The sequence below is a fragment of the Ctenocephalides felis genome, unplaced genomic scaffold (genome assembly GCF_003426905.1).
Source record: "Ctenocephalides felis isolate EL2017-DRISC unplaced genomic scaffold, ASM342690v1 CF-g0.4_SCAFFOLD_00847, whole genome shotgun sequence".
Taxonomy (NCBI): domain Eukaryota; kingdom Metazoa; phylum Arthropoda; class Insecta; order Siphonaptera; family Pulicidae; genus Ctenocephalides; species Ctenocephalides felis.
Window position 1 is genome coordinate 1 of NW_020537001.1, and position 15,217 is coordinate 15,217.

A 15,217-nucleotide genomic window follows, 5' to 3' on the forward strand; every position below is an offset into this window, starting at 1 on the left:
AATATATAACTAGCAAACCCGACGAACTCCGTTTCGCCACAGATGGTTTCGTGAGAAATTGAAGAAAAATTTTTTGTTTGTTTTATATTTGAAAAGGAAAAATTTGATTTTATTATACAACAGTAATGAATTTATTTCGATTACAAAAATGAAGTGTTTTTTAGTTGAACTTCTCTAAGTAATGAAAGTGAATTTGCAAATTATCCGTTTCATTTGAGTGCTCTTTGGTAAACCACATTTTTGTTTTTTTGGTCTGACGTTAACACAAACAGAGCGATGGTTTTCCAACTCGTGAACAGGCAACGTATAACTGCCCATGTGAAAAACAATGATTTTCTAAATATTCTATTTGAAATTTATCCCGCAAACACTAAGCGATTGGCCTTGCGACTTGTTATTGCGAACGCAAGGCGAACTGGAAATTGCAATCGTTTGAAGTCAAACGGAAGACCAGTCAGAATCATTGGTATGTCACCAAATCGCCAGCAATTTTTGATTGAATGGTGAAATTCAGTGCGTGTACATCATTATTCTTTGCGGCAAGAATTGCTCGTTGACTTAACCAAGCATAATTCTGATAATTCTCACTAATGTCATTACTCGAATTTTTAATTACGGTGCGTGAAGTTCCAGCAATTTGCATTAGGGCACGATGCCATGCACCACTAATTTTCTTAGCTATAAACCTTGCGGAGCCCGAGACCTTTCCAACGAATGCAAAATTATCGAAATCGGTTTGTGCGTTCTGGAGTTATTTCGTCAGGAAAGAAAACCCGACTTATTTTTATATATATAGAAGATAATCAGTTTCTCACCAAATCGTAAAACCATAATCGAGGAAATAATTTTTTTTCACATAGCAAATTCGAACATAACTAATATTTGCAAACTAATTAATAAAATAATTGCAATTTTTTTTTGTCTGAAAAGATGTTAATGAAAACACACCTTTTGATAAACAAAAGTTAAGTTATGGTGACAAATGTTAGTGTATAATTGATCATAAAGGTAATTAATTGTTTTGTTTTTTCTAATTCCACTTTTTTTAAAAAAAATTTCTAATTTTCAAATATTTTGTTATATATTTTTTATTCATTTTATAAAAATCCACTATTACATTATCACACTAGGAAAAAACACAATACATAATATTAAACTACATAGTTTAATTTAATTTTGTAAAAGGATATTTGTATTATAAAAATAACTTAGACAGCTTTGGAGTAGTGTTCTTGTATTTAAATATACAGTAGAATCCGATTAGTATGACGCCGGATATATTGACAACCGCTTATTATGACGTAATTTTAAAGGCAGTTTGGTTTCCATATAAAATTTCTTAAAAAAACAGCTGTCTAGTCGGATATGTTGACCTCGCTTACATCGACATTTTGCTTATAATGACCCATTTTTGAAAAAAATTTGGTCCAAGTATAATGACCGACATGATTTTACACCTCCGATAACATAAAGTTCATGTTTTTCATTACACATTGCTATGGTATGACACCACTGTGAACTACCCTTGTGTGTCAGGTCGCTACATACCTTCAGGTCTCTTTGTTGCACGAGATTCGCGCTATGGAAACTTTGGCAACTTCCGGCATGGACGACCTCGTGCAAAAAATAAGTAGGCTCATTCTTGGTGTTCTGCTATAATTTACTGAATTAGTAAACTTCTATATTTTTTACTATTTTTACCCAGTAATTTTTTTTTACCCTGTAAGTTTTACTAGTGTACAGTGTGTTTTCAATCAGTTCAATATAGTGCGCTTTTGTGATAAAAATGGCATCGCGTCACCGTAAAGCATTTACGATCGAGGAAAAATGTAGAATAATACGTAGATTAGAAAATGGAGAATCAAACTGATCTCTGACAAAGGAGCTTGGGGTCGGTCATTCGACCATCTCAATGATTTTTAAAAACAAGAACCGCGTTGAGCAATCGTTCAATTCAAATGTTTTGAAACCGAAGAGGCTTCGAAAATCACGACAAGAAAATATTGATCAAGCCTTAATTCAGTGGTTCAAAATAACAAGAAGCAAAGGAATACCCGTCAGCGGGCCAATGCTACAGGAGAAGGCAATTTTTTTTTGCTGCACGTTTTAATAACATCGATTTCAATTGTACTGCAAGCTGGATCAGTCGTTTCAAAGTTCGACATAATATTGTGGCAGGAAAAATTGTCGGAGAATCTTTGTCTGGTGATGAAAATTCAACAACAAACTGGTTAACATCTGTATGGCCAAATCTACGTGAACAATTTTCTGATGGCGATATATTTAATGCTGATGAAACAGGACTGTTTTATAAATTAATGCCGGAAAGAACTTTAAAATTTAAAGGTGAGAATTGCAGTGGAGGAAAATTAACAAAAGACAGAATCACGCTTGTGGTAGCTGCTAATATGAGTGGCACAGAGAAAAAGAAATTGCTCATTATTGGCAAGTCCCAAAAACCAAGATGTTTTAAAAGTATTAAATCATTACCTGTCGATTATGCTAACAATCGTAAGGCTTGGATGACGTCGGAAATTTTGAAAAATGGATTCGAGATTGGGATCGTGATTTGGTGAAGAAGAATAGAAAAATTTTATTACTGGTTGTTAACTGCCCGGCACATCCAAATATTGCTGATTTAAAGTCAATAACACTTGCTTTTTTTCCACCGAATACTACTTCAATACTACAACCAATGGACCAGGGAATAATTCGTTCACTGCAAACAAATTTTAGAAAAAAACTTGTTTTAAAAATGATTCAATGTGTTGATGATAATGAAGATCTTTCTTCAAAAATAACGGTGCTAGACGCAATTTTAATGGTCAATGATGCCTGGAACAAATTGCAACAAAATACCATTCATAATTGTTTTAGGCATTCAGGATTAAATAAAAGCCACGACGATTCATCATTTCAAATTTCAGAAAATGAATTTGTTGAAGAAGATGTTCCTTTATCTTTGTTGTTAAGAAACCGAAATATAGATTTAGCAACAACACCGGAAATGTGGGAAGAGTATGTTGATATCGATAATACTCTTATCACATGTGAAGAACTTACTGATGAAAATATAATACAAAATATTAATGACAATGAACTATTTGGAAGCGATGAAGAGGAAGAAGTCGATGACAAACTACCTACTGCAGAAGAGGCTTTGAAAGCTGCGGAATTACTATCAAAATTTGTCTCTAGCAATATTGAAAACGAAAATGTAACCAATGCTATGTCTTTTGTACACAACAGTGTCAGAGACTGTTTTTGCAATAAGATGAAGAAAAAAATTCAAACGAAAATTACAGATTTCTTACATCAAAAAATGCATTGTTATGTCATATTTTTAATTAAATTTGTCAATTTGTTAGTATGTGTCATTTTTTACCTTTATTTTTGTATTAAATTACTGAAATTAATAACATATTCGCCAAAAATTGTTTTTTTTTCAGTACGCTTAGTATGACGACCGCTTAGTATGACAATTTTTCGCCGTCCCTTGAATGTCATACTAAGCGGATTCTACTGTATATATATATATATATACTCGTATATATATATATATATATATATATATATATATATATCTATATACAAATATTTACAAACTAGTTGGTATCGGTATTTAGCCTTGAGGCAAGTTACATGAACTTCCCGATATGTTTAAATAATCGACTTAATCAATAAAAAATAAATTAATTTATGAGCCATTAAAAGTATTCCGAGTGGATTCATTACACATAAATGAAAACGAACGAACACTTTGACTCGGAGTATTTTCTAAAAGCTAATTTTAAAAAATCAATAATTTTTAGAATTGAACCAGTTTCCAGGACTTTAATGGTTTATTATGTTCAAGACCAAGTACTCTATCATTATACCAAGTAAATAGTCTAATTTTAATTTTAACAAATGTCAAAAGAACTACTCATTTTCTCAAACTTTGATGAATTTTTAAAATCAAACTATTTGCCGTAAGGCCGTAATATTTCAGTAAGTTCTATAAGACCATGGTATCATTTAATTTTTTTTTTTCAACAGTTAATTACAAGAAAACGGCTCGGTAGATTTTCATCTAAAACTAATCAGTATCATTCCCAACTAATATCTTTCGAACAGTTTTTGATTTTTTAAAATCGGTTCGGTAGGATGAGCTTAAATGTGGACGAAAAGTTTAACACTTTTTTTCAAATTACAAAGAAACGGCTTGGCAGATCGTCGAACCAAACTGACAATCGATAGTCTTCACCGAAATACATCAAATGGCTTTTAAATTTCTGAAATCGGTTCAGGCGTTTTTGAGAAATCGTCGATCAAAGGTCTAATTTTGACAAATGTCAAAAAAACGATACCAATTTTTGCAAACTTTGACGAATTTTTAAAGCTAAACGAGTGGTCGTAGGGCCGTAATATTTTAGTATGACCTAGAAAACTATGGTATCTACCGTCAAAAAAAGTCATAAAAATCGTCGAATTTTTTTTTTTAAACTTCATTGCAAGAAAACGGCCCGGCCGATCTTTACCAAAAACTAATCAGCACGATTCCCAACCAATATCTATCGAATGGTTTTTGAATTTTCAGAATCGATTCAGAATTGCGGGCTAAAACGTGGACGAAAAATTTTTCACTTTTCTGCAATTTACAAAGAAACGGCCCGGCCGATCGCCGCACAAAACTCAGAAACGATAGTCCTCATCGAGATACATCGAATGGCTTTTAAATTTTTGAAATCGGTCCAGCCGTTTTAGAGAAAACGTCGATTTACGGCAAAAAATCTGTTCACACACACACACACACACATACACGCACACACACACACATACTTTTTCCAAATTTGGTCTCATTCGATTCAGAATGGCTTGAAACGTCGAGAAAACATAAAATTAGCGAATCGGATTTTTTGATGAAAACATAAACTTCTCCTTCGGGAAGTTAATTATAGAAAGTTCTGACAAGATGATCGGAGCCATGCTTCTAGATTGAGCCAGTCACCAACGGTTGAGTGTTTATTTCCGTATATCTCAGCGTACTATATCCACTTGGAACGTCGGTTCAGACTCTCTCAATTTGCTTTAATAAGTGTTCCTACTGAGTGTACTAACTTATTGGCACGCTGAGAGCCGATCCGCAAAGAGACAGATTCTGGAACGGGGCTCTGGTTTTATACCCTAGAGGTCCGTCGAAGCCCAACCCTCGTTTCTTTGGGGGTAGGTGGTGGATATTCTCCCATCTCGTTCCATCTTCCCTGGTTGCGATGGTTTGTGCTTTTTCCTTATCTCGTCTTGGTCTTCGGTGGTCATGTCTTTTTGAAAATCAAAATCAAGAAGGAAAAAAAAGCAGAATAAAAGGAATTAAATAAAAGAAATAGAATAAATAAATGAATAAATAATAATTAAATAATAGTATTAATAATAAAAACAATAATCAATGATAATTAAAAATAACTTGTTTGAAAATGTTCCTGTGCAAAACAGAGAAAATTATGTTTTGAACGGTAGATTACTGGGCCATTTTATTTTCAAGCGTTTTAATTTTTTGGCTGTCTGTACTATTTGCATTTCCGGATTGACGTGTGCATCCAATTTGCTTTGAAAAATTAAACTTCTGTTTTTGATAACTTACGCTACTGTAGGAATTTTTAAGTCTTTATGGATCATGTGGTTGGTCATAAATCACGCAGCCTTACAGATAATTCTCAGAATATTGTTTTGGACTCTCTGGATTGAATGTTACTCTTGCTGGCGCAGCCCCATAGCTCTATCCCATAAGTTCATATTGGAATTATTATCGCTTTGTATAATAGTTTATTTTGGATGAGACAGTTTGGATGATCTTCTCATTAGCCAGTTTATTTCTTTCAGTATCAAATCTATTTGTTTTTTTTTTCATTAAAATATGCGTTTTCCAACTTAGTTCACTGTCTATATGTATTCCTAGGTATTTTACGGATTCCTGGTTTGGTATAATTCTCTTATTCAAATACAAGGCAGGTCTTGTGTGGCTTCTCAGTGAAATGATGAGGTGTTGAGATTTCTTAACGTTAGGTTTTATACTCCATTTATCTAGCCATAGTTTTATTTTCGCCAGGTAATTTTGAAGTAAAGAAGTAGCTGTTTTCACATCGTTATGACTTGAGGTAATAGAAATGTCATCAGTATATGTGCTTATTGTTAATGTCGGATCGAGTGGCATATCACTCGTTAATAGCAGATATAGTTTTGGACTGAGAGCACTACCTTGTCGAACACCGGATCTTTTTTTTTTTTAAATAAAATAAAAACAGTAATACAAAAATAATAACAAAAATGAACTATGACGTGATTATGTATGCCGCGTACTACGTCAGGGCGCGTGCAGACATTGGGCTAGGTGTTTGGTAGATCGGAAGGCCATTTCTTGCTCAATCTTCTTAACGGTCTGTGAATCGCTTGAATAGTAGGATTTGTATGCTGGATTAATTTATTGTTGAAAGATGAACTTCTAATCTTGATCATTTCGTTAACTGTTGAGATTTTCAAATCCTTATGTAGGCAAAAGTTCGAAATATACCAAGGCGCATTAGTAAGGATACGCAGAATTTTGTTCTGGCACCTTTGAATGATGTTTATGTTAGATTTGCAAGAGCAACCCCATAGTTCGATTCCATAAGTCCAAATGGGCACTATGATAGTTTTGTACAGAAGTACCTTGTTATCGAGAGAGATTTCAGATTTCCTCCCAAAAAGCCAGTAAAAATCTTTTATTTTTAGTTGGATTTGTTTCTTTTTATATTCAATGTGCGTTCTCCATGTCAATTTCGAATCAATGTGCATGCCTAAATATTTGACAGAATTGCATAGTGGAATTATTGAATTGTTCATGATGATAGGTGGACTGTTGTGATGTTTTAGAGAAACAATTATGTGCTGAGATTTTTCGATATTGATTTTGATATTCCATTCTAAAAACCATTTTTCGAGACTAGATAAATAATTTTGTAACTGGCATGTTGCTGTTCTGATATCGGAATCGCATGAAATAATTGCTATGTCATCGGCGTAAGTGCATATGGTTAGAAGATTATCTGTGGGCATATCGTTTGTAAAAAGAAGATAAAGTACTGGGCTTAGCACACTGCCCTGTGGTACCCCGCATTCTATATTTCTAATGCTCGAAGTCACATCTTTAATTTTGATTCTAAATTTTCTATTAAGCAAATATGAGCTCAAGATATTGAAGTAGTTTGGAAAAGTTGATTTGATTTTATATAGGAATCCTGAGTGCTAAACCTTATCAAAAGCCTGGCTGACATCTAAGAATACGGCTACGCTGTGTTCCTTCCTATTCATGGCTTCAAAAATACGAGACACCGTTCTGTTGCATTGTTGAATTGTAGAGTGATTTTTTCTGAAGGCAAACTGATGGTGAGGAATCCAACTATCATTCGGGTGATCTTCTGACAATCTTTGCAACAAAAGTCTCACTAAAATTTTCGATAATATCGATAAAAGACTGATAGGACGGTCTGAACTAGCAGTGTGATGGTTTTTGTTTGGTTTAGCGATCATAATAATTTTTGCAGTCTTCCACGCTGTGGGCCAATAATTGTATTGAAGTATGGCGTTGAAAATATTTGTTATATATAAAATACCTTTTGTAGGCAATTCTTTTAACATCTTTGGAATAATTTTGTCCATACCCGGCGAAGAACTATTTTTTATCCTTTTTATTTCACATAAGACATCATTTGGTGAAAAATGTCCTAACGGTGTAGAATGTATGGGTTGATTTACGAAATTGTTAATTAAATTATTCTGCGAAATATTTCGAGCGCTAAAAATGCTACTTAGATGATCAGCAAATGCCTCCGCTTTTTCTTCGTTGCTTTTTGCCCAAATGAATCCGTTTTGGTTGGTTATTTTCAGAGGAGAGTTTTGTTGTAGGGGTTTACTTGCTGCAATATATACGACCTGAATGTACAATTCTTCCATTCTTTCATTTTTTTCCACAGCGTGTTATTGAGATGATTAAGCGATGTCTTATCCGTTGGTAGATGAGAATGTTGCCAGGTACGTCTTGCTCTTCGTTTCTGTGCAATTAGCTTCTTAATCTCTTGCGGAATTATTAGATTATCATTTCTTGGAATAATGTTCGGGGTGACCTGCTTGGTTGTTTCACGTACAATCTCAGAAAAATAATCTATATTATTTTCTATATCAATAACGCTTGTAGGCCTAGATTTTGGAAATAATTTTGAATCAAGTATGGATTTGAATTGTACCCAGTTAGAGAGATTGTTGTGTAGAATATGATTGTTGAAAACTGGAGTAGGAAATGTGCTAAACGTCACAAGTATTGGAGAATGATCTGAAGAGAGATCGTAACTAGATTCAATATTGAGATTTGAAAGATCAATACCTTTCACAATAAAAAAATCTAAAAGGTCTGGAACTTTAGTAGGGTCAGAAGGCCAATAAGTTGGACTGCAAGTTGAAATAAAGGAGAGGTTATTTTGCCCTATGGCTGCATGAAGTATCTTTCCTTTGGCTGTAGTCAGTCTAGAACCCCAGGCAATTTGTTTACAATTAAAGTCACCACCAATGATAAATTTATTACCTAATTGAGAGAAAAATGAAGAAAACTGAGCACAAGAAATTTTGAATCTTGGTGGACAATAAACAGCAGAAACACAAAAATTATATAAATTTGTTTCAACAGAAATTTGAGTTGCTTGTAGAAAATCATCACAAATATTTGGTAGAACAAAATGCTTTATATTATTTTTGATTAATATAGCCGAACCGCCCTGCCACTTAGGTGATTTGAATTATAAGTAGTGTAGTTATAAATTTTAAAGTAGTTTTTTCAGTGAAGTGTGATTCTGAGATAATAAGATATCTATTAAGTTTAATTTTAAAAAACATTCTACTTCATTTTTGTGAGGTAATAAACCGTTGGCATTCCATTCAGCAATTTTAATTATTTTTGCCATTGCTTTTGTTGTTGACTAACGTGGATAACATATTTATTATAATGGTGTTCTGTTGCAAAAGCTGATTGAAGACATTTTTAAATTCTAAAATAAGTGTTGCTAGAGAATCAGAATCGGGATTTGAAGATGAATGATTAGAAGCCGAGTAATTGTTTTTTGCAATGTCTGCATAGGATGAATTTTGAATTGTTGGATTTAAGGCCGGAGAAATGTTGTTTATTTTAATAATAGAATTAGAATTATTAGAATTTTTAAAATTTTGGTTATTTGGATTTGGATTTATGACTGATTGATTTACTGGAGTTTCGTTTCTTTGTTCTTTAATTTTTTGGAAGTATGAGCAACCGCGATAATTAGCTGGATGAGCACCGTCGCAAATATAACAACATGCCGGAGCATTCGGATCTTTGGTACAAGCTTTTGTATTATGATTATCACCGCATTTTAGGCAAGCAAATGGTCTATTGCAGTATTTTTTGGTGTGATTAAAGAGTTGACAGCGAGTGCATTGTATAATGTTATTAGACTTTCTCGGAGGTTCGACGCGTATTATGCAGTTGAATAATTTATAAATGTTATAAATATTTTTGTTATTTCTATTTGGTTCCAGATCAACAAAAAACATATTAAGAGGTTCTTTTGTTATTATATGTCTAATATTTAGGATATTACGTACGACATGACCCTGTTTTAATAGTTCTAATTTAATTGCATCTGTGCTTGTTGAAAAGTGTACATTTGCTGGATCCAATAACGGTCTTACGTAGTTTTGGGATTTCTGATGGTTTACTGTCCGATTCCATATTCGCTTCTATATCTTGATTGAAATGTAAGACATTTTTTTGATTCCACAAACGCACATTAGAGTCTCGATTATGTATGGTTTTTTGTAAGCAATTATTTAATTATCTGTACTCTTTTGTAAGATTTTCATGCAATTTTAATAAACCGTAAAATTCAATCTGACATGCACTTGTTTTTTTTTCCATATCCCAAATGTGATCGAACACCGGAATGAATTGGTTTTGGAGAGGAGAGTTTTTCATTTTCTTTAATTTGAAAAGTACTTAGTAGTACTTAATGGATTAGCGTCAAAGCGCGGATCAAAAACGTAAATAAGCAAGTGCTCATTAAAATTGATGTACTAATTATGATTTCATCTATTATCATAGGAAATACAACGTTAATTGAAAGTTATATATTATATTACATATACTTACTACTTATATGACGTAGATACATTTATAATTAAAAATAAATTAAATGTTTCCAAAAAATAAATGGTAATATTTTATTATTTGCAATTACGCTAATTATCGTTCAAAATCTTGTTAATATGCAGACTGATCTTTGTTCAATTTTTTTTAGCAGAATAACGGTAACATAATATCATCAGATGACGAGTCTGTATCGCCACCAAAGAAAAAAAAGCCAGAAGATGACATGGACAAAATGTTAAAAATTCAATTGGTCAGTTTTTATCAGAATATAATAACACTAGTAAACAAAAATCATTTTATCCAATATATGGCCAAAGGTCTAGAGTGGTTCGAAGACGACACCAGGAAAATAGTAGAAAACCAATTAATGAATGTGTGGCGGAATGAAAATGTTCTTGACAGATGTCAGTTGATTGACGCCAATGTGATGACTAAACTACACAGCATACTTTGGGCTACGTTGATGCGAATGTCGCATCTAGCAAGCTGTAGCTAGATTGTTGTTTTCACGATCGTAAAATTGGTTCTCGCGGTTTTTAGTCAGCAATCAATTGTCGGGCTAATAAATTTGGTATCAAAATTTATATAATATCAGTTTCGTTGTAAATTGAGTTATCAATAAACTCACATTATCATCGAGTCTACAACAGTTAATTGCGGTTTCATTTCTAAATATAATTTATTAATATTAAATGGCTTACTAACGCCATAAATGTAATGTGTGAGGCCAGAAGAAATGTCATTGAAGAAAAAAAAGAAAAAAATGTTAACTCGGTAACTGATGAGTTAATAGACAACTTAAGCGAAATTATAAGTGTTCCGGGCCGTAGCTCATAATTTATATAAATCTTAGTATATTTATATTAATAAAGTAGATTTATAGTTGAATATGATTTTATTAATGTGCATTTTGTAATTATAGTTACAAAACAATTATACACTTATAAAATACAATTCATAATGCATATATATATCCTCAAGCCATGTTTGGAAAGTAAACATTTACGAATTTTTGCACTTCTATTCATTTGAGCAAAAAGTCCTTTATGGTCTTCACGCACTAGAAATCTGCTGACTGGTATTTTCTTCCTCGGTTTTTGATAATCAAGTGCCAAAGTTTTCTCAAGACCTTTGGATTATTAATATCAATTACCCAATAACGAGATGGGTTGGGCGTAAGATTTTTCTTCAATAAGTATATTTTTACAGCAAAGGCAAACAATTCCAAGGTCCATATTTTTGACAACGATTCAGTACTTTGTGTGAAACAAAGTTTGTTGTGTGGAACGTCCACGCCCAAAAAGAGATGTTCGTTTTGTTGGTAAAATATTTTGCCATGTCACTGCGCCTTCAGTTGAAAAATAATTTGCAAAATCTACTCTTACTTCTTTAGCTATGGCAGATACTGGCTTTCCTTCCAACTGGTTCAAAGTTATTTAATGCTGTTTCATGATTTGCTCGCCGTTCATCTTCAACAATGTGACCCATAATATCAGTGTCTATAGATCCAATCGGTGTGTGCAATAAGTTCGAGGTTTTACTTGCCCTCAAAAAAATGTGTATTAAAACTGTTGCTAATTCAATGCTATGAGCTTTATCGGTTGCAACGCCTAGCAGCCAATTGCTCCTTGAATGATATGCAGTATCTAAATGACGTCTATTTTCCCAATTTTGGGTCCTGCCATATCAATAAGTTTTTGAAAATCTTCTACTGACATTCTCATGAAGTTTTTGTGAAGTGTTCAGTGTTTTCATTGGAAATTAGTGACCTAAGTACATCACTTCGGATTCTAAATAAATGCGCCATCCTATAATGGCAGAAAGCTTTGTAAAATCTTTGCTCAGGAACCAATTTGCGATCAAAATCGTTTCAGACCTTGATCTACGGTCACACATTGTAAGCCAGGAAATAAACACTCTAGAACGAAAATCTAACGCTTGAACAAAAACCGATTACTTTTCTTCTACGCTGAAATATAAATTCACGATGAATATATGGTAATAAAATATTCATCTGTAATATAACATTCACCTTTACTTTCATTAACTATGCTCTCAGTATGCGCCGCGAACGCGAGTCAACGCATGCTAAACTGAGAGCCAGTGAACCTTTTGAATAACGGTGTTCCTGTAAGGCTGCAAATTTTGTACAGGTGATTCTTAACGTGCCAAGTGCGGAAACGACGGTCTGGCAGGTTTTAGTCCTGCACATCATGGTCGTCCAGGCGTTTGAAAGTGTAAACAACACCCCAAAATTAAACTTGTTCCTGTAAGGTTCAAATGTTTATACGATGTAATTTATTCGTTGAGAAGTTGAAATCAAACTGCCAGACACCGTTATTCAAAAGGTTCACTAGCTCTTGATCCGTTCGAGCGTCGCAAACAAGATTCGCCAGACAGATTCGTGCAATGGGCGCACCATTACACGTTTCTACGTTATCCGAGAATTGGCTCCTATTATTAGTAAATGGTGGTTATGAAATGTTGTTTGTCGATTTGTCGTGCAGATGTTTGGCAAATATAACCATTTGATTTTGACAAAATCTTTGTGACATTAATTCATTGACTAAATGGTTCGAAAAAACCAAAATACGTACACTTCAACTACGTTGTTAAATTATATTATTTTTAAATATTTTTTTAAATTCATAAGAATTTCTTACTTTTTTATGCAACTTGCATTGATTGTTTTAGAATTAAGTTCCTGTAACGGGCATTCATTTGTTAGATCATCATTGCAAAGATTGAGGTAGTCTTGTACCATACTTACAGAAGATAATAAAATAGTTTTTCTTTCTATTCAAATAATTAATGGAAATACATATTTGAAATAAAAAATTATATTTATTTATTTATATCACTGGGATTTGCTCCTCTTTGTCTGAAACTGAAAACATACAAATTTCAGTTTGATTTTCCATCATTTCTTGAGTGTAATTTTCTCCAACATTGTCGACAAGTGATTCAAGGACTTTTCGGGCAAATTGTTCAAAATAACTTGAAACGTTGAGAACACAAAATTAGCAAATAGGATTTGCTGATGAAAACATATTCTTTTTCAGAAAGTTAGAATGAAATATTGTTTATTAAACATTATAATGGAGCAAGAAGTACATTTTTGAGCTATTTTCAATAAGCTCACAATAGCATAGCGAAAATAGTACTCGTATGTACTGATTTAGTACCAAAACTCTGTTTTTCTCTCCAGCCTACCAAAAAAAGCAGAAGACTGAGCAGAAACAGAAATTGTGGGCTTATGTACAATATCTGATATTATTAAGAAAATAATGATAAACAAAATACTTACTTGCTAAAGATTCAAGCTTTTCCTCAATGGCTGAGGTGGTCGGTGGAATACTATCTTGAATGGCTGGCTCATTATTTCCTATTGAATATACAGCTTTTATCAATACTTTTAATAATTTATTACTTTAATACTTACTTATTATTTTAATACTTACTCGCTACCGATTGCTCCTCAATAGTTGAGGTAGTGGGATGATGGTAGTCAAGATATTGAGCAGTTGTGATATGAGTTCATGTTTTTCAATTATTTGTGCCATACTCTGCACATCTTTGGGCAAATTTGCATCAAAATGTTTATTGATTATTTTTAATAATTGATTTGCTTGATCCTCTTGTATTTGAGTTTCTTTGATTCAAACATAAAGTTTGTTCAAACAAATGTTATTAGTCGAAGAGACAGTTTCGTTGATTGATCTATTCACTGAAATAAAAAAGCGGACAGAATCTACTTTCTAGTCTTTTTCTAATTAATGGAAATACATATTTGAAATTAAAAATTATATTTTTTTATCAAAATGTTAAACACTATGTGAGATTTATTTTAAGTGCTCAATTCAATTCACAGTATGCGCAGTTGCCGCGAGTAGCGCTAGTGTCTATCAATTTCAACTGTCGCCGTAAATCTTTGTCTGTGTAGACGCGCATTCTGTTTAAGTTTCCCACCTTTTCGATATGACATGATGCAAAGGAGAAACACTCTGTCACTTCAGTTCGTTGCTCGTGGTTCTTTCGATGTTAGTGCGAAGTGTTACAAAAAGTTTTAATTGCAATTTTATCTGTCGACTGCTACTTTTGGTGCGTTCTTTATGGAGTTTTTTTTACTATACCATTATAAATCAATTAATAATATTAACAGTGTTCAATAAATTGTGTTGATCTGTTATGTTTCTGTCAACAGCAATGGAGATCGTATACTGTATGAATTACGATCTATGAATTATACATTTATTAATGTGTTTATGTGAAATTTCAAAGATATTTGTTTTCAGATATTTGCCAAGATGATAAAAAATATACGCACCGAATTGTTAATGGAGGTTGGTTTCGAAGAGAACATGATGTTATTTGAGTTGCATAGAAAGCTTTTCAGGTTTGAGTAATATTGCCGCATGTCAATGAAAACTAAAAATATTTTAATCAGACATAAAGTAAGTGTTTATTATTACTTATTTGCATGCTGTTGAATATCAAAATGATGATTCTTCTCAAGTGTATATGGATCTTTGAAAATTTATCTGAATTAACGTAGCACAATAATTATGTAGTCAAACATTGGTAAACTCATCATCGAAGTTGATTTTTCATATTGTGAAATATCAAAAAAATATTTCAAGTGCCTGTGGACATTATAATATTTATCCAGATTATACTTGATTTGACTTGAAGTGATAATTATGATGAGCAATAATTGATATATGGAATATTATTTTTTAAACCATATACTAATATAAGTCTAAATAATTTAATTTATTATCACAATTACCTCAAGAATAAGTATTTGGATTTTTATTATGTCCAACTTGCCTTCTTATGTTGCCAAAAAAGTCTTCCAGGGTGTTCTGATTAAAATTTTGCATACACAAATGATTAAATCAATTAATTGAATTTGAATTTTTGCCAAATATGTTCCAAATCATCTATGGTTCTAATTCAATTTTTAATTGTAGAAATTTTCATAATGATTGTGATGTAATCTGTTTTAATAAAATGCATTGAGAATAA

General features: G+C 32.6%; 1 protein-coding gene across 1 annotated transcript; it reads left to right on the forward strand.

The window, feature by feature from the left end:
• Positions 1-2,178: 2,178 nt before the first annotated feature.
• Positions 2,179-10,439, forward strand: LOC113365279 (tigger transposable element-derived protein 4-like; the record flags this gene model as incomplete). Its single annotated transcript, XM_026606872.1, has 3 exons — positions 2,179-2,445; positions 2,517-3,250; positions 10,338-10,439. Coding segments are annotated over 3 exons (1,103 nt in total), but the record flags the coding sequence as incomplete, so codon positions are not given.
• Between the last annotated feature and the right edge of the window lie 4,778 nt (positions 10,440-15,217).